At 40.7% G+C, this 23,328-nt stretch overlaps 4 protein-coding genes and 1 pseudogene across 7 annotated transcripts; 2 read left to right on the top strand and 3 right to left on the bottom strand.

The window, feature by feature from the left end:
• Positions 1-197: 197 nt before the first annotated feature.
• On the top strand, positions 198-5,507 carry LOC135673734 (NADH dehydrogenase [ubiquinone] 1 beta subcomplex subunit 10-B-like). The gene is made up of 3 exons (XM_065182980.1): positions 198-590; positions 693-737; positions 5,314-5,507. The coding sequence occupies exons 1-2, from the start codon at positions 308-310 to the stop codon at positions 713-715; spliced, it is 306 nt and encodes a 101-aa protein (XP_065039052.1). The 5' UTR covers positions 198-307; the 3' UTR covers positions 716-737; positions 5,314-5,507.
• A 648-nt stretch (positions 5,508-6,155) lies between these two features.
• LOC135673732 (mitogen-activated protein kinase kinase 10-like) lies at positions 6,156-11,377 on the bottom strand (annotated as a pseudogene).
• LOC135673884 (B3 domain-containing protein Os04g0386900-like) lies at positions 7,727-11,939 on the bottom strand. Its single transcript, XM_065183285.1, has 3 exons — positions 11,882-11,939; positions 8,135-8,151; positions 7,727-8,026 (listed from the first exon to the last, which is right to left on the bottom strand). Exons 1-3 carry the CDS (start codon positions 11,937-11,939, stop codon positions 7,727-7,729), a joined length of 375 nt encoding a protein of 124 aa, XP_065039357.1.
• Positions 11,940-12,287: 348 nt separating this feature from the next.
• LOC103984906 (uncharacterized) lies at positions 12,288-23,269 on the top strand. Of its 4 annotated transcripts, none has more exons than XM_065182978.1 (12): positions 12,288-12,649; positions 13,216-13,397; positions 13,491-13,548; positions 15,431-15,511; positions 15,595-15,684; positions 15,759-16,003; positions 16,094-16,165; positions 17,417-17,533; positions 17,671-17,752; positions 17,859-17,905; positions 22,549-22,630; positions 22,889-23,269. In XM_065182978.1, exons 2-12 carry the CDS (start codon positions 13,348-13,350, stop codon positions 22,973-22,975), a joined length of 1,011 nt encoding a protein of 336 aa, XP_065039050.1. In that variant the 5' UTR covers positions 12,288-12,649; positions 13,216-13,347; the 3' UTR covers positions 22,976-23,269. The 4 variants fall into 4 exon arrangements, with proteins under 4 accessions (XP_065039050.1, XP_018681534.2, XP_065039049.1 ...); XM_018825989.2 differs by having other exon boundaries at positions 12,311-12,649; positions 13,269-13,397; XM_009402482.3 differs by having other exon boundaries at positions 12,314-12,649; positions 13,269-13,397; positions 15,613-15,684.
• On the bottom strand, positions 18,915-20,232 carry LOC135674871 (uncharacterized). Its single transcript, XM_065185122.1, has 3 exons — positions 19,877-20,232; positions 18,979-19,782; positions 18,915-18,928 (listed from the first exon to the last, which is right to left on the bottom strand). The coding sequence occupies exons 1-3, from the start codon at positions 20,184-20,186 to the stop codon at positions 18,915-18,917; spliced, it is 1,128 nt and encodes a 375-aa protein (XP_065041194.1). The 5' UTR covers positions 20,187-20,232.
• Positions 23,270-23,328: the final 59 nt, after the last annotated feature.

Below are 23,328 nucleotides of genomic sequence, written 5' to 3'. Positions count from 1 at the left end.
AAGAACAGAGGCCGGTAAGGTTTTTGTCAATTTTGCTGGAACAAATTGTTTCATTCCAACGAAACAAATGAACAAAAACAGAAAACAAAAAACAAAAACAACAATTATTGAAAGGCTTTCTCCTCCTTCCGAATCACTTTCCGATAAACGTATGAAAGGAAGCAATTTGGTTCTTTGTTTTTCCTCTCTTCGGAAACACCACAAGAAAACAGGGGCGTCCAGATCGACAAAATAAATAGATAGCGGAAGATTGGCGGAATCCAAAACAGCGAAGAGAAAAGAAGAGCGAGGGCGGAGGAAGGAAGAGATGGTGCGGAAGGCGAAGGTGGAGTTCGATGAGAGCCCTCCGGACTTCGATCCGAACAACCCCTACGGGGATCCGGTGGCGATGCTAGAGTACCGGGAGTACTTGGTGCGGGAGAAGTTTATCCAGATCGAGACCGCCAAGATCATCAGGGAGCGCCTCCGATGGTGCTACCGCATCGAGGGCGTCAACCACCTCCAGAAGTGTCGCCATCTGGTCCAGCAGTACCTGGAAGCCACCCGCGGCGTCGGCTGGGGCAAGGAGAACCGCCCACACGAGCTCCATGGTGCCGTTTCCCCTTTTCTCCTCTTCCTTTACGAATCCCGTGTGGTCTCCCTCTCTCTTATTTGGGGGTTTTCTCTGACAAGCTTGTGTTTTTATTTGTTAGGCCCCAAAAAGGATTCCGATTAGGGTTGCTGCTTGTTTGGTCAAGGTCAGTATAATTTCTCTGGAAATTTGGATTGTTCGATTTGTGGGTTGGACTCTTTTTGTTGTCTTCTTCTTATTATGTTATTCTTGATTCAAGTCAGGCGGGTTGATTGTGTTGTGACTATTTGATTTCCTGCTACTCTTCCGTCAAAACACCTTCATCTTAAGAGGAAAAAAGAGGATTGACTTCATTATGGGTGTAGCCTGCTTAACTGTAGATAACTAACCTTTATTTTCTTGATAAAGATGAAAGATAATCCAGTTTAATATCTGATTGTTTTCTTCGTGCGTTACCCATATGAGACAATGCCAAAGAAAGAAGTAGGAATGACATATCATCCCATAATTATATGATTAGAAGAAAAAAAAACTGAAAATGGTGTTATCTTGGAATATGAATTTAGATGTTCCAATTTGTGCCTATCGAGGTTAGACTATTTATATAGGAAGGCCTTTTGTTTTTTCTTTCTTCAAAAAAGATTCAATGGTTCTTAGTTCATTAGAATATCCAAATCTTACACTGTGATCCTGGAAATAGATAACTTGATGAATTATTGATATCTTCACTTACATTTGTTAATTTTCTTAGTAAGCTTTTTGTGAGTGTAATTATTAGAGTGGATGCATTTTGTTTGTAGTCTTGTTAATGAAAAGAGGACATTGAATGACATAGATAGTTGAAGCAAATTTTGGCATGTTCTAAACATTTTATTAAGTGTTCAGATTTAGAGTTTAAGTGAAGATTTGTTTCTAAGACTTTGTCCTTTAACTGGACTGCTGGTCATTCTCATGATATGTTTATGTATGAAGAGGTTGAGCTCAGTGGTCATTTTCATGGCATTGTTGTATGCTTGCACATTATTGAAGAAGGAAGAGGATGTTACGATGTTATTGTCAGAAGGGTCTTTTAAGAGAGTCATTCATCTGCATAGCACACTACAATTTGAGAAAAAGTAAAAGATCTTCTTTTATGGATTTAAACTAGTTTTAATGTAGAAAATTACTGGAAAATATAAAATATAGGAAATTTGCTGAAAAGTCATGACCTATTATGGGGTTCACAAGCTCTCTTATTTTATAATGGCCATTATAAATTTATAATGCCTGATAGTTGTAAAAGACCAACTGATATTACACTAAGCTGCTGCTCTCCTTATTACCTTTATCAAACATGTCTTTTAGGGATACAATTGTGTAGATTGTCCACACTTGGCCTGTCTGAAGAGAGAAGGCTTTTGGTCCATGTATGTACAATTAATAGGGCGACTCCTAGTTCTGGTTAGATAGGATCATGAGAGCCCTGTTTGCATAGGGAGGCCTCTTCTGAATCTGATTGGGACAGACAAGCGAGGCATGATGCTGTTTTAGATGGGTGTTTGTATGGTTCCATTAAAACAATGATCGTCCAAGGTTCAGATGACAGTTGCTTCACATGCAAGGGTCAGACGTTGAGCTAGTGACAGAGAGGTGACTGATGATAGCGTGGGCGAGATGTGTCACTCAACAGTTGCATGAGTCCATGTTGTTGGGGTTGCAAGGGAAGGTTGCACTGACCAGAGGTTGCTTCATAACAACTTCAGGCCAGCATTGGACTATAATAACACAGAAATATCACATAGAAGCTGATGTCTATTAATGTTATCATGTGCTTCATTGTTCATTGTTTATTGCTTGTTGGTGAGGAATAAAGCAAATTTCTATGAATGGTTAACAGTAGGATCAGGCATGAACTTGAGTAATTGTTTCTCATGTCATTTGTACATTAAGGGATAACTGATATGGTGAACTGTGGCAGGTTCACTTGAGAATGAAAGGAATCTAATGCATATGCAGAGTTTGATGGATGCCTAAGATCTCTAAGGTTAAATAGAATGATTCTAACTTTACTTCTGATGTAGCCAAAGTATTCAGTAGAAAGTAAATAAAATGGTGTCTCTTAATGCTAAAAGAGATCAAAGGTCCTACAGATGTTATGGTTCCAAGACTCAATTGCAGTTGTTCCAGTGAGATTGAAAGGCTTAAATAATATCTTAATTTATTGTTTCAATCAGTCTTCTAAATTTGCTCTTGTATTTCTTTAGATTGTGTAGCAAAAAAAAAAAAGATCATAGAAACACCCTACATTCACCTTTCAAATATTTACTCTAAAAGGTCTAAAAAGCATTACAATTTAGATTGATGTTATCTGGGAATCTTCTGATAGATGTCATTTCTGCATAGTAGCATGATAACGTAGCAGTGTAGTCAAAAGCGCTATACACTAAAAGGCGCCATGCATCAAAACACTCGAGGCACTAGGCGTTCACATGAGTGATGTGAGGCGCTATCATATATTAAAATTTTAAAAATATTTATCATAATATGATCATTAAAATAAAAATGAGACATCAAATTATATTTATGTAAGGTTTGAAATTACATTGTCTATAATTACTAACAAAAGATAGCAAACTAAACAAGATTAGCAAACATACTGCCACGATCATCCATCATTGATCACATCCGCTTGAGGAAAAAAGAATTGCAGCATGTGTTTACCCTCACTACTGATTGATCCCTCCCTCTAAGCTTCATTGGGACAATGCACCCACTATAACACTGTAGGCCTTTAGGTATTTGCTTGTATGGGTTTTGCATGCATGTATTCTCTCCACTTAATCTTTGGTCTTCTACATAAGGGAGAAGGTACAATTCATGACTATGTTCTCTCAAGCACTTGAGAGAGACAATTCAAGACTAATGCGATGGTCTTGTATGTTGCCAAAATCCATGGAAATGCTATTGATGTGATGGATAGCATTATCCCCATCACTTCTTCCTCTCTCTACTTTGTCGAGGAGAGCAACATAACAGACCAACCCTCGATGTCATTTAATGTCTCATGGTTCAATTGTTTCTTGAGCTAAGAGAGAAAGGACGAAGCTGTTGGGGGCTGTGGTGGAGGAGGGGAGGGGGTAGGAGGCGGAGCAAGAGCAGGAAGAGGGGTGTTGTTGGGGGTTGTGGCGGAGGAGGTGACTGTAGAGGAGGGAAAGGGATGCTATCAGGGGCTACAGCAGAGGAGGAGGAGGTAGCTATGGCGGAGTAAGATGGAGAGGGGTGCTGTTGGGGGTTGTGTCTAGGGAGTAGGAGGGAGAGGGGGGTGCTGTCGGGGGTTGTGGAAGAGGAGGAAGGGGGAGGAGGCTGGCTGCAGTGAAGTAGGAGGAGGGAGAGGGGTGTGGCGGAGGAGGCAACGATGAAGAAGGAGAGAGAGGGGTGCTATCAGGGGTTGTGGAGGAGGAGGAAGGGGGAGGAGGCCAGCTGCAGTGAAGTGGGAGGAGGGAGAGGGGTGTGGCAAAGGAGGCAACGACGAAGGAGGAAAGAGAGGGGTGCTGCAGTGGAGGAGGCGGCTATGCCCGAGGAGGGAGAAGGAGACAACAAAGGAGGAAGGAGAGAGAGATACATAGAAAGAGTCCGTTGGAGATTGCACTCACAAGAAAGCCTCTAGTCGGAAGGAGACATCAGCACTGTTCGCAAATGAAGAGGAAGACGTCACCATTGTTTGCCGATGGAGAGGAAATCGCTGCCGCATAGTTCGTCGACTAGGCCTTCCAAGGGGGAGCAACAGTTGTGTGTGTGAGGGGAAGAGGGGTGTGGAAGTGATCGAACCAAATCAACGACTAAGCCCATTTAGATTAGTCTCGACCCTGGTTCAACTCGACCCTGGTTCAATTTAGCTCACACCACGTAATGCATTGTAAAGTTTTAAGAGTATTTTATGCATCCAAGTGTTGGATAGAAATAAGAATATTGAGGCATGTACATTTTTTTAATCTTGAAGGCAGTGTTCACCGGATTATGAGGTAGCACTTTAGAATGTTAAGAAAGAGACCAGCGTAAGTTTGTGACAAGTTGAGAGGGAGTCTGAAAGAAAGTGTGCCAGTCATGGTAGCCCAGAGGGTCAGAAATGACATGGTGGCTCTAAGATTAACAAAGAACTTCATCTCAATATATTACTTAATGCTGAAAAAGGATCCTATTGTCAACTAGGATTGAAGACTTTTGTTATTGTTGTTCTTGAGGCTTTAATTGTAAGTAAAAACCGTGTAGCCGCATGTGATTCATGCAAAAGAGTTGGAAATACATGACACTGAGCGTCGAAGGTTGCAGAGAGATAATTCCTTATTTGATTAAGCTCCACCACAAAACTGTTTTTGTATTTGTTTTCCTGCATGTCTATGATGGTCATTTTTTATTGGAAACATAAACATGGTAGCCACACGTGATTCCTGCAAAATAGTTAGCAATGCATGACTCAATATTATTATTGAAGGTGACAGAAAGATAATTCCTCGTTTGATCAAGCCTCACCACAACAGTGTTTTTGTATTGTATTCCTGGATATCTACAATGGTCCTATTTGAAGACAATATGGTCAGGTATTCATATTGCCTTTTGGTGCTACTGACACATTGTACATATATGATTTATGTTGCAATCTTCCCTAGTAATGGTGCTAATGAATTTGACATCTTATTTCATCAACTAAGCAAATATACTTTACAAGATTGGAAAAGTAATGTTTTGTTACTTCCCTTTTGCAGGTCGCCGGGTCTTGAAGTAAGACTTATATTGCGTAGGCTGAATCTGTGCTGCCTTTCCACCACCATTTGGTTTGTTTTAAATTCGATGTTTTTACCTCTGTTTTCACTTGAAGTACCCTCAGACGAATTCCAATAATGGAGTTGACTTTAATTTTCCAAATAAATTACCGAACTTCGTCGTTGAGGTTTCCTTATATGCGGAATACGTCAATGCCTCCATATTAGTTAATAGGTTTTATAAGGTCATTGTTGGTTCAGATCGAGCTGAGATTATGGACTAAATGACATCTAGCTGTGAATGAATTCTAAATCCATTATTATACTGCATCACTGGAAATATCAGTTGAAATCATAATGTTTCATGTTGGACCTGTTTGGTTGCTTGCAAGTTGACTGCGTGCAACCTTTTTGCAGTTTATCTTTTGTAAGCGTTTGACTTCATAAAATGTTGGATATGTAGGCTGAATTGTGAGTAAAAATCAGATCTCGATACTCTCCCTCTCACTTTGTTTGAATATGCAAACATCCAAACAACTGCACTTTTAACTTGTTTTCTCTTTGACCTGCATGGAATCGATTTCTTGGTGGATGCGTGTGCAATTGCTATGATTCCTCGTGCGTGTTTGAGCATTCCAGAGATCTACCTTTTCTTGCTTCCCGTCCCCTCTTCTCTATTGATTGATTCCAGCTTGAACAAAAATCTTATCATGCCTCAAATATTGATGGATGTCTGATGCTCTCTTAAGGTGATCATAAATCATGGCATTTTTAGGTCACACTATCTTAAATGAATTGCTACAAACACTGCAAATTAAACCATAACTTATACTACTTTCATGCCGCAGAAATAATGATGAGTTTGCAGCCACGAAAATCGATAGCCAATCTTATCACTTACACCTCTCTAACACGAAGACTTGCATCGACTAAACCCTCCTCGGTTGTGCTGCAGTTGGCGACAAAAGGGTGGCTTAGCATCTCCTCCACCGTTCCTCTCTTCCTCCGTTCCTTCTCCAGGCACCTGCGGGCAAAGTTCTGGAACTCTGGCGACGAGGCCTCCGACACCTCCGGCCGGCTGTCGAAGCACACCATGCACATCAACGACGCCCATTCGGGGCGGTTCCCGCCCCGTGTAACCCTCCAACAGAGCCACCCCGAGAGCCCAGACGTCGCCAGCGAACTCCCCTCCAACTCCTCCTCCGCCGAACCCCTCGGAGTCGAACCGCTCAAGGCTCATGTACGCGCAGGTGCCCATGCACGGCTCGTCTCCCTCCGGCGCCCGCGCCATCCGGCTCGCCCCGAAGTCCGCGATCTGCACCTCTCCCCGCTCGCTCACCAACAGGTTCGCCGGCTTGATGTCCCGGTGCACGATACCCAGGCCGTGCTGGTATCGCAGCCCCTCCAGCACCCTCCTGGCCACCACTGCGATGACCTCCTCCGGCAAGCTCCGACGAGCTAGCAGCAAGTCCCGGAGCGAACCGCTGGCCATGTACTCCATGACCAAGCAAATCCGATCGTCACCGCCCCTAACCAGGCCGTGACACTGGACGACGTAGGGAGAGTCGACTCGCATCAAAATATCGACCTCGCGAGCCGCCTGCTGCCAGGCGTCGACGGCGTTCCTATAGAGGCGGAGGACCTTGAGGGCGAAGAGGTGTGGCGACATCGGACCTTGTAGACCGTGCCGCCACCGCCGTGGCCGACCACGGAGAGCTTCTCGAGGTCGGAGACCACCAGAGTTGAGTCGGGGCTGCCGTCCAGCGGCTGCGACGGGAGTTGGAAGCGGTAGCCAATCTCCGTCAACGGTTGCTGTGAGGGTGGCAACTGCAGCCTGACAGATTGTTGATTCCTCCTCTCCCTCACCATCGCCATGCTCTTCTCTTCTCTTCTCCTCCTCTCTTTCACCTCTGCGTAGATAGTGGACGCGTACATGAGCGGGTAAGAAAAGCCCATGGATCTATAAGTAGGACGAACAGCTACAACCGGGGAGCGAAACGCACATGCCGAATTGGGGAGGAGACCTCAGCGGACGACAAGTGCGGGGGTGACGTCACTGCAGATCTTGGCTGTAGGTGATCTTGTCGTTACAACTTTCTACCCACGTTTCCAATTCCACGTCAACACACACGTGCACGCCGTGCACGTCACCCATCGCATGCATGCATGCATGGCTGCCTGCCTATAAAATACGATACCGAATCACGTAAATGCATCATAGTCTCATGCGAAGATTAGCGAGAATCACGCACCATCGACTGCAAGTAAACATGCGTTCCAGCATCGCGAAAGAGGTGGTGAATCAAAGAGGGCCGGTGAGATAAGAACATCATGCAGATGACGCTGAACAGAGAACCAAAGCTGAAAGCTGCAAACATGTTCCTACATGTAGAAAGAACATTGCTTGAGCAAGTATCTAGTCAATTACGATAACTTCATCAGAGCTCTGGCCATCTCCACCACCGGCACCGAAAGCTGGAAGATCGCCACGCAAGATTTGCACTTTGAACTGGATGTTCTCGGTGTCCATCAATTCGAAGACGCATCCATCTCCTTCCTTCAGATTGTTGTCGGCCACAAAGTTCTTCCATCCTTGGCCAAATCGCTGGAAGCTTTGGTCGCCACAGTATACGACCTCCCACGTCCTGCTTCCGTAGGATAGGACTACAGGAACGGTGGAGAGCGGCAGAAGCTCACGGATGCGCTTCGGAAGGGCCTACATGTCATGACCAAAAAGGAAAGAAAGGTCGCCATTAAATAGCCATCTCGAAATTGCTGCATCTAATTTATGGGATGCAGCATTATGTAAGCAAATGCAAAGCACCTTTTTGCAGAGAAACACTGTAAAGTTCATAGAGATTATGAAAGAGGCATGGATGAATGGATCAATTTTTGCAAGATTCAGAGTCGTGTAGCAAGCTAAATGGATCTTTAGACATAAATGACAAAACTGCATTAAATCTCCCATGTAGTGTTTTGGCAATTATGATTGTGCATGATTCATGGAATTCATCAAAAGATCAAGCATGAGAATGGTCAAGAGAAGCATAATTATCTAAGCAAATGCAAAGCACCATTTTGCAGTGAAACAGCAGACAACAAGAAGGATGAGAACCACCCTAAAATTTGTAGTGCAGCAATCTGAAGGGATCTTTTAATATATGCGAATGGTATATAGCAATTTTAGATACAGCCACTTAATGATTAGATAGCAAATGCCAACAGACGATAAACATATTAAAACATCAGGAACCACACATATAATTCAGAACAACATGAATGATTGGCTTGTGAAATGTTCAGATATCATGTTCGGAGCTAATAAAAAATAAGTATTGAATAGTTGGAGGGTCAGCTAAACATAACATCTTTTGTTGAAATCTCCAACTCAAGTTTATCAGGATTAATGTGCATTAGGTTGGATATCAGCAAACACCAGAGTGCAAATATTTAGATGACAAACCCCAATAAATTCTTAAATCTTACCAATACGGAAACATTAATTGTCCTCTTTTTCAATCTCTCTCACATACATAATATTCTTTTAACATCTTCAAGATCACCAAAGTGCAGATATTTTAGATGCCAAACCCCAACAAATTAGAAAGTTAATGTAACTTAAAATTATCAGGAAGTTTATAGCTTTTGTTTCCTAACATTTTTATTTTCTCACGATGATAGAAACACAACCATAAATATATCATGTCAACTACAGAAAGTCCCATAGATCTCCCATTAATTATTGCAACTCCTGAGGGCATCAAATTGATTTAGATTTCTATATGATTGCAGGTAATGTGAATGTGAACATGTACGTGAGTCTTGATGAATGAAATTGCCACTGACATCTATGAACATCAAGACTTACCATTCTATACATATAACACGAAGTCTTGGACAAGATGCATGTGAAGAATCGGTTTCCTGATAGTGGAACAATTTTCTCTTGCATCGCATGCTCTATTGGAACAATTTTCTCTTGCGTTGCATGCTCTAAAGATTGTTGCACGGTGGTAGGAGATTTGATGTTAATTTGATCTCTCTTTTCACAATTTACGGCCAGTTTTCCTGCATGGCCTTATCCAATAGAGACTTAGAATGAAGTAAACAAGAATTTAAGACATCTAAGATTTGACAATAAGTGCACAAATCAACAAGCTCTGTTGGTTTCCTGAAATGAGTTCTACAGGAAAAGCATCACATGACACGATATAGAAGTGTATGGAATCTCTTCTTAAGATGACAACGTATCTACGGGTATCATTGAATGAGTTGAGAGTGATAAGACTTTGTTCACCTGAAGAAGTCTTGCGATGCGTAGGCTGAGCAGTTGAACTTCCTGCCAAAGGATCTCTCTGAAAATAAATTGAGAAATATAGCATATATGTTGTTAGGAAAATGTGATGTATGCTAAGCGGACACGGAAATGTGCACAGTAGAACCAAAGAAAATAAGATCAATACATGTTCCCAAGTAGTTGAAAGATATCTAATATGTATCCATGAAACAACTAATGACTTCAAAAGGAGTAAGGGTTTCTGTCTTGCAGGCAAACTGCGCCAGGAGAGTACTTCTGCAATGCTTATCTTGTGTTTGGGGCAAATGCAAGTAGGATATCTGAAGGCACCAAAAATAGGTTGTGGATATCCTATTTGATTCGAAGTTGTACATCAAAAGGCTCCCAGAGACGTTACTTAGGGTTTCTCCTCTTCCTCATGCCGATGCCTGATTGTGTATGCCCTTTTGATGTTATTCTGTCAGCTTTCTCTTCCCTCTGTTGGTTTCACCTATGTTGTGCTTTTAGTTATTATTTTTTCTTTTTCTTTTTTTCTATTTCCGTGTATTCTTTCGGTTCTAACCAAATGAAAAAGGAGTCACATCATTTTCTTCAAGACAAAAAAGAGAACAACTATAAATAACATATGTAGAGAACAGTACATGGACAGTGAACCTACTGTCTACAGGATGATGAAACATAACCAGAGAAAATTGTAGCTTTAGCTCTCCATTATTAGTAATTACCACATAAGAATATGTTTTAATTCCTATAAATTAAAAATGAACTTGGAATTTAAAACATTTCATGGATTCTAATTTTGCTTCAGTCAGACACTGATGTTTCTCACCTTTCTGCTCCTTGTGGATTTGAACAATCCTATATAACTTACCAAAAAATAATAATAATCCTATATATCCATGGTGTGGTATGGAAAACCATCTGTCCATTTCTAGCAATGTATTTTCTCCAACAAGTTGTGGCCAGCAATCCAAGATCATGTATTTGTCTAACTTTCTTCTTCTTCAGATGTGATGCAAATGCTTGTTAGATGGTGGCATGGTATATACCACATCTGCAAAAGGAAACACCTCCATCTTCGGCCACATTTCTGCTCTTAGAAATTTCACCATTCACATTGCATTTCAATGCCGACATTGAAAGAGAACCACTTGGCTACCTCTCTTGACTATTTCAAGGGTCTTGATTCCCTAGCTATAGGTCCTAAGCTATGCACCAAAACTTCGCATCAATCTGGATGAAACCAGTATGTTACTGCGCAATGTACATCACAGTCGCTCGTTGTGCCTGGTCACTTTCTACTACTAGGATCTTCTAGCTTCTGCTCCCATTAAAGAAGATTCCTTTAATCCCTATTTGCAGAAGCGATTTCAGAGCTACCAAAGCCAAACCCTAGGATACCATCAGGATGGATAAGCTGATGGAGGAGGTCAACAATCACCACAACAGGAGCAAGACCAGAAGCTACTTGAGCACATCATGAACCTAGAAGACCAACCGCAGCTGATAGAAGCAGAGAATGCACGAAAGTCGAAACCCTAAAAGAACCCAACCCACACACTACGAGATGGAGCAGAGCGGAAAAGGTGGCTGTAGTTTCATCGGGATTGAGACTCACCATGGAACTCGACGAGGAAGCGACGTTTGTCCGTCGAGACCTTCTGGTTGGGGTTTGGTTGCGCGCGCTCTCGGTGTCTCTCTCTCTCTCTCTCTCTCTCTCTCTGCCTTCGTTGCAGACAGTACCGAGATCCGAGGAGAACCATCGGATGGAAGAAGAGCTCGCAACGGTTAAATAGATCCACGACCGCGATTAACACTTAAGAGTACGTTCTTATCGGGCGGGCTCCCATGCTTGATGTAGGATCCGAACCCGATAAGCCCAGAAGAGTTTGCTTAATTTGACAGATATTTTTCCGTCCAAATTGTTGTGATTTTAAGCTATTTCTCTGAACCCACGACCCGAATCCGAAAAGGATACAGAGATATTTTGATTTGGTGTGGTAAGAAAGTGATTGAGGCCTAATGGGCCATTTGGGCCGAACTCATCTTTCCTTTAGGGTGGGCGTACGCAAAGAGGACAGTTAATTGAATGCGACAGATCGTATCACAGTCTCCGCCAGTGTGGGTGGGTGTCCGCGAGAGAGAGAGAGAGAGAGAGAGAGACAAACACACGGACTGACACCAATACGACCGACGGTGGCGCAACCCTCGGCTCTCCTTCCGCCTTGGGGAAGACCCCGCCACCCCTTTATTTGAGGCCAGAACCGAAGGCACCTTTTGACGGCAACAAGACAGTAGCAGCAGCAACAGCTACTGCATCAACTTTCCTCATCGTTGAGAGCGACCATTAATCTCCTACAGCCCTATCATCTTCCTTGCCGCCTCTTGCTTTGCTGCTACCTCGGGTGATGCCCTCTACCGCAGGGATGCTCGGTGGTTCTTGCCACTGTTTACTTCGGTGGCCGGAATCATAACCACATGATGCGATCCTTTCTCCTCTCAGGCACGCCGGCCGTTCCTCAGCTTCTTCAAGTACTGAGCAGAAAAACCCTAAAATATCAAATATGTTTTTTTGATATATAGAACCAAACTTATGAGAATAAAAAAATAATTAGTAATGGAGAGATTATAAATAATAAAATTATATATTATTATTTTTATAGGGGTCGACAATACGAAGCGGTTGCCAACATCTTAATTTTAAGCTATTATATTGCCCTCGCGCGCTGCCCCTCTCAGTCCATTCACCACCCACGTCTATCCTTCCACTTATCCGCTCCTTTTGTCGCCTGCCTTCCGCCATAGAAGCAGGAGAGAGAGAGAGAGAATGGCCATGCCGATTTCATCTTCCTCCGTCGCAAGGATCGCGACGAAGCCCTTCGACGGCCTCGTTCGATCGGCTTCAAGAAGTTGCTCGATCGGAAAGATTCACAGCGACCGGAGGACGAGGATTCCTTCCATCAGAGCCGACCTGATCACAGAGCCGGACGCGTTCGAGGTCGGGAGGTTCGTCGGGAGCTACGGCTTCATGAACATCACCAGGTCCCTCCCCCTCTTCTCTTTCTTACGCGTTCTTGCCTTCGCCTCTGTTTCTTGGATCGCTTCGCGGTTTCAGGAGAATATTGGGTTCCGATCATGTACTTTTTCTTGGAGAATCTTTAGATGCATGTCCGGTTCGCCCGAATCTTGGACTCTGATCATGTATTTTTTGGATAATCTTCAGATGCTTGTTCTTCTGGTTGGGTTCGATCAGGATTCGACTCGGGTCTTGTGATTCTGATCATGTTACTGAAGAATCTATAGGTGCATATTCTTCCGAAAGTATTCGACTCTGATCTTGGGTTTCTGATCATGTTACTGAAGAATCTATTGATGCATGTTCTTCTGATAGAATTCGACTCGGGTTTTGGGATTCTGATCATGTAGTTTTTGAGAATCTGTAGAGGCACATTCTTCTGATGAGGTCCGGCTTGAATCTTGGATTTCCTTCATGTGTGTTTTGGTTATTTAGTTCCTTAGGGTTTGTAGGGTTTCCTACCTTGGTATATGGGTTTAGTAGTTTCTCCCTCCCTTGTGGATCTTGGTGTTTATTAAATGTCATCTTGCAGTTGAAGCAACTACGAGGGATCTCTAACACATTTGGGTTGGCTTTTTCGAACAGCTATTCATCATTTCAATCAGGAGGGTTTTCTAATGCTAATGTGTTTGATGAATTCTCTCCTGGATATTCTTCGGAAGACATGGAACGTCTGAGAGTCCAAGACGTTGGCGAGGGCCGAGTGAAGATCAGGTGCTTTTGGTAGCTTCAGCCAATTTGCTCATTGTCCTATTTGCTTTTTGTTCACTGACATAGTAATGTTATCATCACTGCAGTCTTTTTCAGGCTTTACGAGGGAAGAGTAATCCAAGGTCCATTGAAGGGAACCCGAGTCATTTTCAAGGTATTCATCTACTAGGATGACTTGCAATAAGTAAGGAAAATGGTTCATCTGCTCTTCTTCTTTTCCTGTGCAATTCTTCTTCTTCATTATTCTTCATGTGTAAATTTCCTTGTCTTGGTATTGAGATTTCATGTTAGCTTTGAATTATGCGTGTCCTATCATAATGTGATGGCTATGTCTAATCAGAAAGTTATATAGCAAACTTAGCATCTACTTTGACACAGAACTAGCAAAATTGCTATCATGGCATATTGTTAACTTTGTCTAAGTGTTTGATCAGGGCTAATTACCGATTATCCCCTAAGGTTAGACCTCTTTAGCATTCCGGTCCTTAGACTTAAAAAATTTACATTGGAATCCCTATAGTTATGAAAGTGAAATATTTAACCCATTTATCCTAACCCCGTCGGTTTTATCGATGGAAGATATAGCACATGACAGCACGTGCAGAAATGACACAAAAACGATGGGTTAAAAAATAATTTCAGTGTCCCAGTTACATTTTCTTTCTTCTTAATTGATTATTGTGATGGTGGCGGATGATGGCGTCGTTGGGGCTGCGGGTGACTGTTGTGTTTGTGGTCAACGAGATCGACATAGTGGTTGGCGGAAGAAGAGGGAGAGCGACGGTGAGAGGTGAGACAAAGGGAGAGGACGACACATATGCCAATGCTTTGCATCTGCATTGGCACCGGTCTGCATCTGCATTGATGTCGACGCAGATGCCAAGTGGTGCCGACGCAAATGTTGAGTGTCATTGTCCCTCAACTCTACCTTCAGGACTCCAACCTGCTCGTCTTTAAGGACATCCCTGCATCGTTCTCGCTGACCACAACCACAAAAGCCACCCACGGCCCCAGTGTCGTCATCGTCCGCCACCACCATAATAGTCGATTAAGAAGAAAGAAAACCTAATTGGAACATTGAAATTACCTTTTAACCCATCATTTTCGTGTCATTTCTGCACGTCCTGTTACGTGCTATATCTTCCATCAGTAAAACCGATGGTGTTAGGACAAATAGAGTTAAATATTTCACTTTCATAACCATAGGGGTTTCAATATAAATTTTTAAAGTTTAGAGACCGGGATATTAAAGAGGTCTAACTACAGGGGATAATATGTAAAGAGGTCTAGCATGATTTTTTTTCTTTAAATCTGATACAAGCATTTAGGTTTGTTGGATGCATAGTCTGGATGGATCGCTTACACGAATGCATACTCAAAGAGATCATATTTGTTTATTACTCCAAGGAATTGTGTGACTCGATTTTAAAAAGTAAATAAGATATGCTACATCTATAAATTGAAGATTTCATCTGATGATACTGTTCATAGTTTTATTATGCACGTTCTGTAGTTGCATCAAACATTTGTTAGAGCTGCTATTATTAATTGACAATGACTAACAGTTCTTTCTTTCTTTTGCCACTCCTCTACCTCTTATTTCTATTTAGTCATCACATACAAGCTTCATGAATGTGTTTCTTCTCCATCCCATTGCCATCTGACTGCACAGAATGAGCTATTTTACCATTGATAAAGATTTAAGTGCCCATTATTGTTAACTGCTAGAATACTTAGCAGTTCTTCCCCTCCTAGTATCACTTGTACATCGTGGGTACAGTCTTGGACATGGACAAAAACAGTGACCTAAAAAGAACTATTGGTTCTTATTTGTATACCCAGAATTAACTAGAACCATAGGGTGATGAGCAAGGTGAATATAATGGTTGACCACTCTGAATTTGGTTTGTCAGGGTGTAATCAATTGGTTCTTCTGTTTCGGCTGTCCAAGCAGCTAATTGTTATCCTGCACATCAGAATGAAATTCATAGATCACAACTTTCTTTTTCGCTAAGAGCTAGCTTATATTCATTGAGGTATATCCTGGACGGCGAGCTGGTGGTGTCGAAGCAGATATGATGGCTGCCAATGAGCTAGGTACCCATGTTTTCCTTCAAGTAAGGACAACTTGTTGCCACTTAAGATCTTGAAGGTATTTTTTTACTTTCACTGTAAAAGTATTGTCTTCTAATTTATGAAGTTGCGCTGTGACTTGCAGAGTGATTCAGAAAAACTATGTCCAAATCTTCAGTTTTTGTTAGGTGGTTTTGAGACGAAAATGGGGGAGCAGGTTTGTTACTAAGAATTGCCATGCCTTTTGTATCCATAGCAACTTTGTAATTGCTAACAAAGTTTTCTTTGCAGTGGCTTGCTTGTAGGAATGATGGGAAATATAGTGCTGCTGACTATGGCAAATCTGTGAGTGAAGCAAATTCAAAGGATACTGCTAAAGGAGAAAATTTCTGGAACCCTTTTACTAAGGAACAAAAAATGAAGCGAAGAAGAATTTATGTTATTAAACTGCTTAATGGGGCTATGAATGGTCTGGCCTACATGCATGATCATGACAGATTACACCAGAGTCTTGGCCCCTCTTCAGTTGTTCTAAAGTATACATAAATATATAGGAAGTATTTTTCTTCCCAATGCTTGTTGAACGTTTTTATCCAATAGGGTGAATTTGTATGTTATCTTGGCAGCACAATGGTGGAGAAAGATGCCTCTTATTTGGTGCCGAAACTCCGTGACTTATCCTTTTCAGTTGATATTGGGTAAGCTAAGATTCATTTTTTTCCATTCCTTTTCCTGTAAAAGGATTGTTTAAATTTGTGTTGTGTTTTTGTTTGATCAAAAATGCACTTTCACAAAGTTGTCAAAATTGTCTATCAAATATGTATCTAGCTGTGCACAAAGACAGAACCTGTTTGATAATTCATTGACAATTTCTTTTAAGTAATTGTGCTATTCTTCATTGGTGAGTGATAGGCATTGTTATGATATTATTCAATTTGATTCAAATTTAGATTCTTCACCCAAATCACATGAATGCAGAATACTCGAGTCAGTGCTATCAAAAACCGGCTCGCAATGAGTATTTCCCAAATGAGCATCCCAATTGCTATTCAGAATCTAATCTATTCAAGCAGCATCTGAGTTAATGTTGACTGTATATAGCAGTGCTGTGCCTATATATCAAATGTCCCAAGTATCTGCACTAGCTTGGGAGCCATCAGCTTTTTATGCTTGTGATACTTTTGCATTCTAGTGCTTACCATTACCTACCTGGCTATCACAAGAAAGTTGAGTATCTGGCAAAAACCTGCTATAGGTTCTCACAAGTCGCAAGCAGAACTGCCTTCCGGTCTCACATGCTTGCATGCTCAAGCCCTTACTCTTTTATATGCACAGTCGAACCATGTTCAGTAGAAACTTCAATTAGTTGTTTGGCTGTGAACTTAGGTGAACACAGGATTAGTATTAGAATTGCAGCCTATTCCAGATATCTTTTACAATTTACATATAATTATTTTCTTAGTACAATAATAGTTTATTGTATAATTCAATGATAAGATGTTTTGGTATTCTAATTTTTTTTTTTCTTCATGAGATGATGTTAAAATTTTGCACAGTTTAGTGTAATTTGTATATTCATAAGAAAAGGCCTAGGCATGCTAGAGCAGGACGACCCACAGAAAATTCACTAGGATGCTAGGCCTCTGAATCTGAGGACATTTCTGGCTTGGGCTCTAAAATAAGCTCAATCCCTAGGTGGACTGTATTTCTAGTGGGGACATTACTGGCTTAGCCTGGCCAGCCCAGAATGCATACTGACATTTTCTGACAATTTTAGTACCTGTTAATACTTTAAGAGCTTAAACAATCAAAATTAGCTTACAATGCTACTACACATATTTACATTAATCCTATGCGCAGTTCTTTGCTGTAAGTTTGTGGTTCTGTTATGTGGTGCTTTAGATTCTCTTATAAATGAATATCTGTGATTGACTTAAAATATTTGGCAGGTATTCATCATTAGGAGCAGCTCAGAGTACACTATCAGAAGGACTATGGCGACGGGCATCGGCAGCCGGGGCTTTTACTCCTTTGGAGAAACGAGCTTATGGAATAGCTGATGACATGTAGGTTTTGCAAAGCTTATGGCAATATGGTTCTTTGCTTTAATTTGTTTTCTTTATTTATCTTAAAATTTTAATGAAGCAATTGTGCATATGTGTCGAGCAAATTACCTCTAAAATTATTGATGTCGTTAAAACAGTTATGAAGCTGGACTTTTTTTTGCGTACTTAGCGTTTATTCCATTTTGTGAGGCGGGCATTATCGATATTATTTCCTTGCAAGTAAGTCGGAATTTATTATTGTAGAATGCACCTTGACTTGCTAGTTTTTGTTCTTTTGTCCTTTTGCAACATATAAAGTCTAATCATTTGTTCTGTTAACTTGCAGAGGCTTTTTGAAAATACATTTCAGCTTGACCTTCAAGCTGTAAGAGAGTAAGAAATTGAACTTATAGTTTTTGCAAATTTTACTTCTGCTTATGTTGTTCTTATAGAGCCAGCTAATATTTATTTCAAACAGTGATTTAAAAAGCGCTAGGCGCCAAAAGGCGCCAAGGTCCAAAAACGCCCGAGGCGCTAGGCGCTCGCCCGAGCGAAGCGAGGCGCTAAAATATAAAAATATATAATATAATTAATAAATATAATTATTTAAAATTTTAAATAAAAATATGCTATTAAATTAAGAAAATCTAAGATACAAAATCACAATGTCACATTAACAAAAAGTTTCAAAATTCAAAACATTAACATTTTACATCAAAGTCATTCATCATAATCAATATTATCGTCATTTTCACACAAATCATCTTCATTGAATTCGTCTTCTTCCTCTTGTTCTTCGATTCCTTCCTCTTCATCAAGATATGTTTCATTCTCTATGTCTTCAACAATAGCAGGAGCTGAGCTTGATGCTTTTGCACTCATTTTTCTCTTTGACATCTGTCTTGTATATGTTTGTAATTCTCCAGCACCTGAAGCTCTTGCCACATCTCCCCACGTCAATCTATCATCTTCAAATACAAGCTCGTCTTCAGCATCTTGCAAGTTAGCACCCATTTCTCCTACTAACCACTCATTTGAATCATCAATATCTTGCAATGAGATTGAATCAAATCTATTTTTCAAATCATGACGAGTCTTCAAAGCTTGATTATACTTTATGTAAACAAGATCGTGCAATCGTTGATGTTCTAACCGATTTCTTCTCTTCGAGTGAATCTGTCATGTCATATAATTTAAAAATATATTAATACATATATCTAAATAAATAAATTAATTAAAATAAAAATATTTAGTAATACTTACATGCTCAAAGACACTCCAGTTTCGCTCACAACCCGAAGCACTACATGTCAAACTAAGTACTTTGACAGCAAATTTCTGTAAGTTCGGGGTGGAATTTCCAAATAGACTCCACTATTCAGCTGCAAAATTTATGTTATTATTAGCAATAACATAGTAACATAATATATATGAAATTAATTATATCAAATTATTAATACCTGGAGAGGTAGTTGTCCTGGATCGAACGGCAATTGGAATTCCAAAAAGACCTTCAGCATTTTTATATAAAGATAATTCATGAATAATCTTATCTTGAACCTCAATGCTGGGAACTAATCTTGCAACACACTGATATAACCCACCCAAAACTTCTGCATCAAATCCAACAGATTTAATCTTATAAAAGAATTCAGGGTTCAAATAATATCCTGCTGCATGTAAGGGACGATGAAGTTGACAATTCCATCTTTCGTCAATGATTGTAAAAATTTTCTCATATTTTTCTTCATTTTCATTAAAAGATCTTTTAATCGTCTCCTTTGCTCTATCCATAGCCTCATAAATATATCCCATTACAGGTTTATTTTCATTATCCACCAATCGAAGGACTCGAACAAGAGGGCCCATTATCTTTAATATATAAACTACATGATTCCAAAAGGATGGCATTAAGATGATATCAGCAGCCCTCTTGCCTTTTGCTTCTTTTGCCCATTTGCTTGTCACCCATTTCTCAGAGGTAAACATATTTCTCAGAGTATGTTTTTGACGATGCACGCTCTGTAATGTCAAGAATGAAGTAGCAAATCGGGTAACACCATGTCTCACTAATTCTTTATTCCCTGTAAATTCTCTCATCATATTCAAAGCCCCAATGTGATTATAAAGAAATCCAACAACAAAAATTGCCCTTTCTAAGGTTTTCTTGATTTCTAAGATCTTTCCAATATCTTCCAACATTAAATCAATACAATGTGCTGCACATGGAGTCCAATACAAGTGTTGTCTTTTTGATTCAAGCAATTTACCTGAGACAAAGGATAACAAAAATGATAAGACTTAAGAGTTTAACACACTTAATTGAAGATAAAATAATTAACAAAATCAAAAGATGAATATTACCAGCTAAAACATAGTTGCTTCCATTGTCGGTTATGATTTGAACGATATTTTGTTCTCCAATTTCTTCCACGAAGTTGTCAAGTAAATCATATATCTTGTCTCCAGATTTTACAAAAGATGAAGCATCTATTGACTTCACAAACATAGTCCCTAAAGAACAATTAACCATAAAATTAATTATACTCCTGCGCCTCCTGTCAGTCCAAACATCTGACATAATAGAGCAACCATGTGTTGCCCATGATTCTTTATGACCCTTTAGTAAGTCATTTGTATAATTCAACTCTTTTTGCAGCAATGGAACTCGCATCTCATAATAACTTGGAGGTTTTAATCCTGCACCATATCTTCCAATAGCTTCAATCGTATCCTTAAAACTGTCTAAACGAGTTGTACTAAGGGGAAGACCAGCTTGATAGAAGAAGCGAGCAATGTGCTGAATTGTTCTTCCTCTTATTTCTTTATCACAAGCATCACTTATATTTGTTTGTCTCAATTTTGAGCCTCCTGCTTGCCCTTGTTGTTTCTGGGATCCTTGAAGCATATATAGATCCATCGGTCCTTTTCTACCTTTTTTAGTACTCATAACTTCTTTTCCCTTTTTGTCGTATACTCTTTTTTCACTTGGGTTAATACTCGTAGAATAATCTTCTTCTTCATCTCTGATATGTTCAACATTGTCTTCTGGTAAATTCCCATAAGATTCATTCTTTTGTGTCTTCTTTTCATTCATATAATTCATCAACTCTTCTTTTACCTCAGGTGGACATTTTTTGCAAGCTGCTGCATTCTTGAAATTTCCTACTAGATGTTGTTTTGCACGAAAAATACCACCTCTGGTAGTCTTATCGCAGAATATGCAAGTCACTGCATTAGAATCTTTCGGATCCTTCAAATAATTATACTTCCACGCAGGATCTTTTTTTGATACCATTGGAGACTCTATTGAGTTGTTTTCTGCACTTGCCATTTATGTTGAAACCTAACAATAATTTCAAATAAATAAAAATTAATAACATTAAAATCAAAATAATATATTATTAATCTATTAATAGAAAATTAATCATTTTAAAATTCAAATAAACTTAATATTAAGAGTATACTGAGCCTGATGAAGAAAGGAGGAAGCAGCGGCGAGCGGCGGCAACAGCAGCGGCGAGCGGCGGCGGCGGCGGCGGCAGCAGCGGCGAGCGGCGGCAGCGGCAGCGGGAAAGGGAAAGGGAGAGGAAGGCGCGAGCAGCGGGAGGCCTCGAGGGAGGGCTCACAGGAGGAGAGAGGGCTCGCGGGAGGCGCGAGCAGCGGAAGGGCTCGCAGGAGGCGCGAGCAGCGAGAGGGCTTGCGGGAGGCGCAAGCAGCGGGAAGGCTCGCGGGAGGCGCGAGCAGCGACACCGGCGAGCAGCGGCAGCGGCAGCGAGCGACGAGATCGCGATCGGGATCGGGATCGGGATCGAGAGCGGCAGCGGCAGCAGGTTAGTGTTGGGTTAGGGTTGGGGTTATATCGGTTTAGTTGGTTCGATTGAACCAACTAATAACCGAACCAGGACCGAACCAGACCTAAAATTCTGGTTCGGTCGCCTTGGTTTACCCAGGCGCTCGCCCGAAGCGCCCAGCGCCTGGGCTCGGGCGAGCGCCCAGCGCCTGGGCTCGGGCGAGCGCCCAGGCGGCGCCTGTTTGAAGCGTGCCGCCTGGGACATTAGCGAGGCGCTCGGGCCTCGCCTCGCCTCGCCCGAGCGCCTAGGCGAGCGCCCGAGCGCCTTTTGCAATCACTGATTTCAAATCATCTGAGAGATAATATGTGATTGGTATTACTGTGACATTCATAAGAATAATACTAAAAAGATGCTTCATGTTCAGAATTATGTTCCTTTATCAACATAATTTTGGGTTTTGTATGTTTCCTTTAAGTCAAACTACCATTAATCATGTTTGGTTATTTATTTTTCAGCAAAATGTTCCATGTGATTCCTCGTAATTTTATTTTATCTGATGTAGAAATCTGCACGTATTGTCAATTTTGATGGTGACACCATTAGAGGTTGGTTAGAATTAAGGTCTAAAGTTTTGGTTTAGGGACAACGCCGATCAGCGGTTGGATCAATACGGATCAACGTACAAGACTTTGTGTGGATCAATGTCTATTGTCAATTATTGTTGATTTTTATGGTGACACCATTAGAGGTTGGTTATAATCAAGGTCTAAATTTTTTTGTTTGTGACCAACAACACCAATCAGCGGTTAGATTTGAGGTAGAACTACGAGGAATAGCAATGAATGAATTGGACATGTCCAAAGGAGATGTAGTGCACCAAGAGAGGTGAATCAATTCATGATAATGGTCACAGGAGGAAGACATCAGAGGACAGCGTTAGAAACGCTAGGAATGGTGTTCGATGGTCTTTGACTAACGATACAGTCCTTGGTTGTTTGGATGTATCAGCAGCTTGTCCTGAATGTAGTAGGTGCTTGCTGCTACTGTGCTGGTGCCATTATTTCTGCTCCTACAAGATAGCAGGTGCTTGAACAGTTATATAAGATAGCATATACGGCATATTTTGTGAATTTTTTGTGTTTTAAATAGTTAGGCTTCAATCTACTGCAAATAATATTCCTCCGAACATGTTTTTAGAGTTGATGGCATGATACATTCAACTGACTCCATATGCTTCTGTAGATATTGTTTAGCGGATGACGGTTTATTGGAAGCTGTCAAGTTTCTAGATCTAGGTGATGGCGCTGGCTGGGAGTTGCTTCAGGTCAGGTTTTGCTTATTATCGATTCTATACGGCCTTTTTGTGTATGTTAGTATTCTTATACATGCTATGTTTTTTAAAAAATATCTTGTGTGGTTTATGCATATTGGTCATGTTGTTCTATATTTTAAATGAATCAGTTAACCACGTAATGCCAAAAAGACTTTTGTATTTTGAGTGCCTTTTTTCACTCGTTGTAACACTGTAGATTAAGCTACTGAGCTAAATGCTTATTGTAACATTTTCTTTGTTTTGTGACAGGCGATGCTTAATCCCGATTACCGTCAACGTCCAATTGCTGAAGCAGTATTGAATCATCGCTTTATGAGTTTGGTTAATTTATTATAGTCCTTGTACAGTATATAGTTGGCTACTATCGAAATGGCCAATGTTTTTTGGTTTTGTTTTTGAGTCAGAATGGTCTCTCCCGATGTTAAGAAATTTAGCTCCAAACCGGGAAAAGGGGAAAAATTTTTAGTTGACATTTTTGACGAAGATGGCAATATGGTTCTTTGCTTTAATTTGTTTTCTTTATTTATCTTAAAATTTTAATGAAGCAATTGTGCATATGTGTCGAACAAAATACCTCTAAAATTATTGATGTCATTAAAACAGCTATGAAGCTGGACCTTTTTTTGCGTACTTAGCGTTTATTCCATTTTGTGAGGCGGGCATTATGGATAGCATTACCTTGCAAGTAA

Source organism: Musa acuminata, chromosome BXJ1-5, assembly GCF_036884655.1.
Source record: "Musa acuminata AAA Group cultivar baxijiao chromosome BXJ1-5, Cavendish_Baxijiao_AAA, whole genome shotgun sequence".
Classification (NCBI taxonomy): Eukaryota; Viridiplantae; Streptophyta; class Magnoliopsida; order Zingiberales; family Musaceae; genus Musa; species Musa acuminata.
The sequence above is the reverse complement of the archived record's forward strand: the minus strand, read 5'-3'. Positions and strand labels throughout refer to the sequence as shown.

Excerpts from the sequence above, each read along its gene's own strand:
- LOC135674871 (XM_065185122.1), bottom strand. The coding sequence starts at position 20,186 with ATGCGAGTTCCATTGCTGCAAAAAGAGTTGAATTATACAAATGACTTA. Across the intron at positions 19,783-19,876 it reads AAGCAACTATGTTTTAGCTG|GTAAATTGCTTGAATCAAAA; the intron begins GTAATATTCATC and ends CCTTTGTCTCAG.
- LOC135673734 (XM_065182980.1), top strand. The coding sequence starts at position 308 with ATGGTGCGGAAGGCGAAGGTGGAGTTCGATGAGAGCCCTCCGGACTTC. Across the intron at positions 591-692 it reads CCGCCCACACGAGCTCCATG|GCCCCAAAAAGGATTCCGAT; the intron begins GTGCCGTTTCCC and ends TTTATTTGTTAG.
- LOC103984906 (XM_018825989.2), top strand. The coding sequence starts at position 12,435 with ATGGCCATGCCGATTTCATCTTCCTCCGTCGCAAGGATCGCGACGAAG. Across the intron at positions 15,685-15,758 it reads AGACGAAAATGGGGGAGCAG|TGGCTTGCTTGTAGGAATGA; the intron begins GTTTGTTACTAA and ends TTTTCTTTGCAG. Across the intron at positions 22,631-22,888 it reads CTGGCTGGGAGTTGCTTCAG|GCGATGCTTAATCCCGATTA; the intron begins GTCAGGTTTTGC and ends GTTTTGTGACAG.
- LOC135673884 (XM_065183285.1), bottom strand. The coding sequence starts at position 11,939 with ATGAGGAAAGTTGATGCAGTAGCTGTTGCTGCTGCTACTGTCTTGTTG.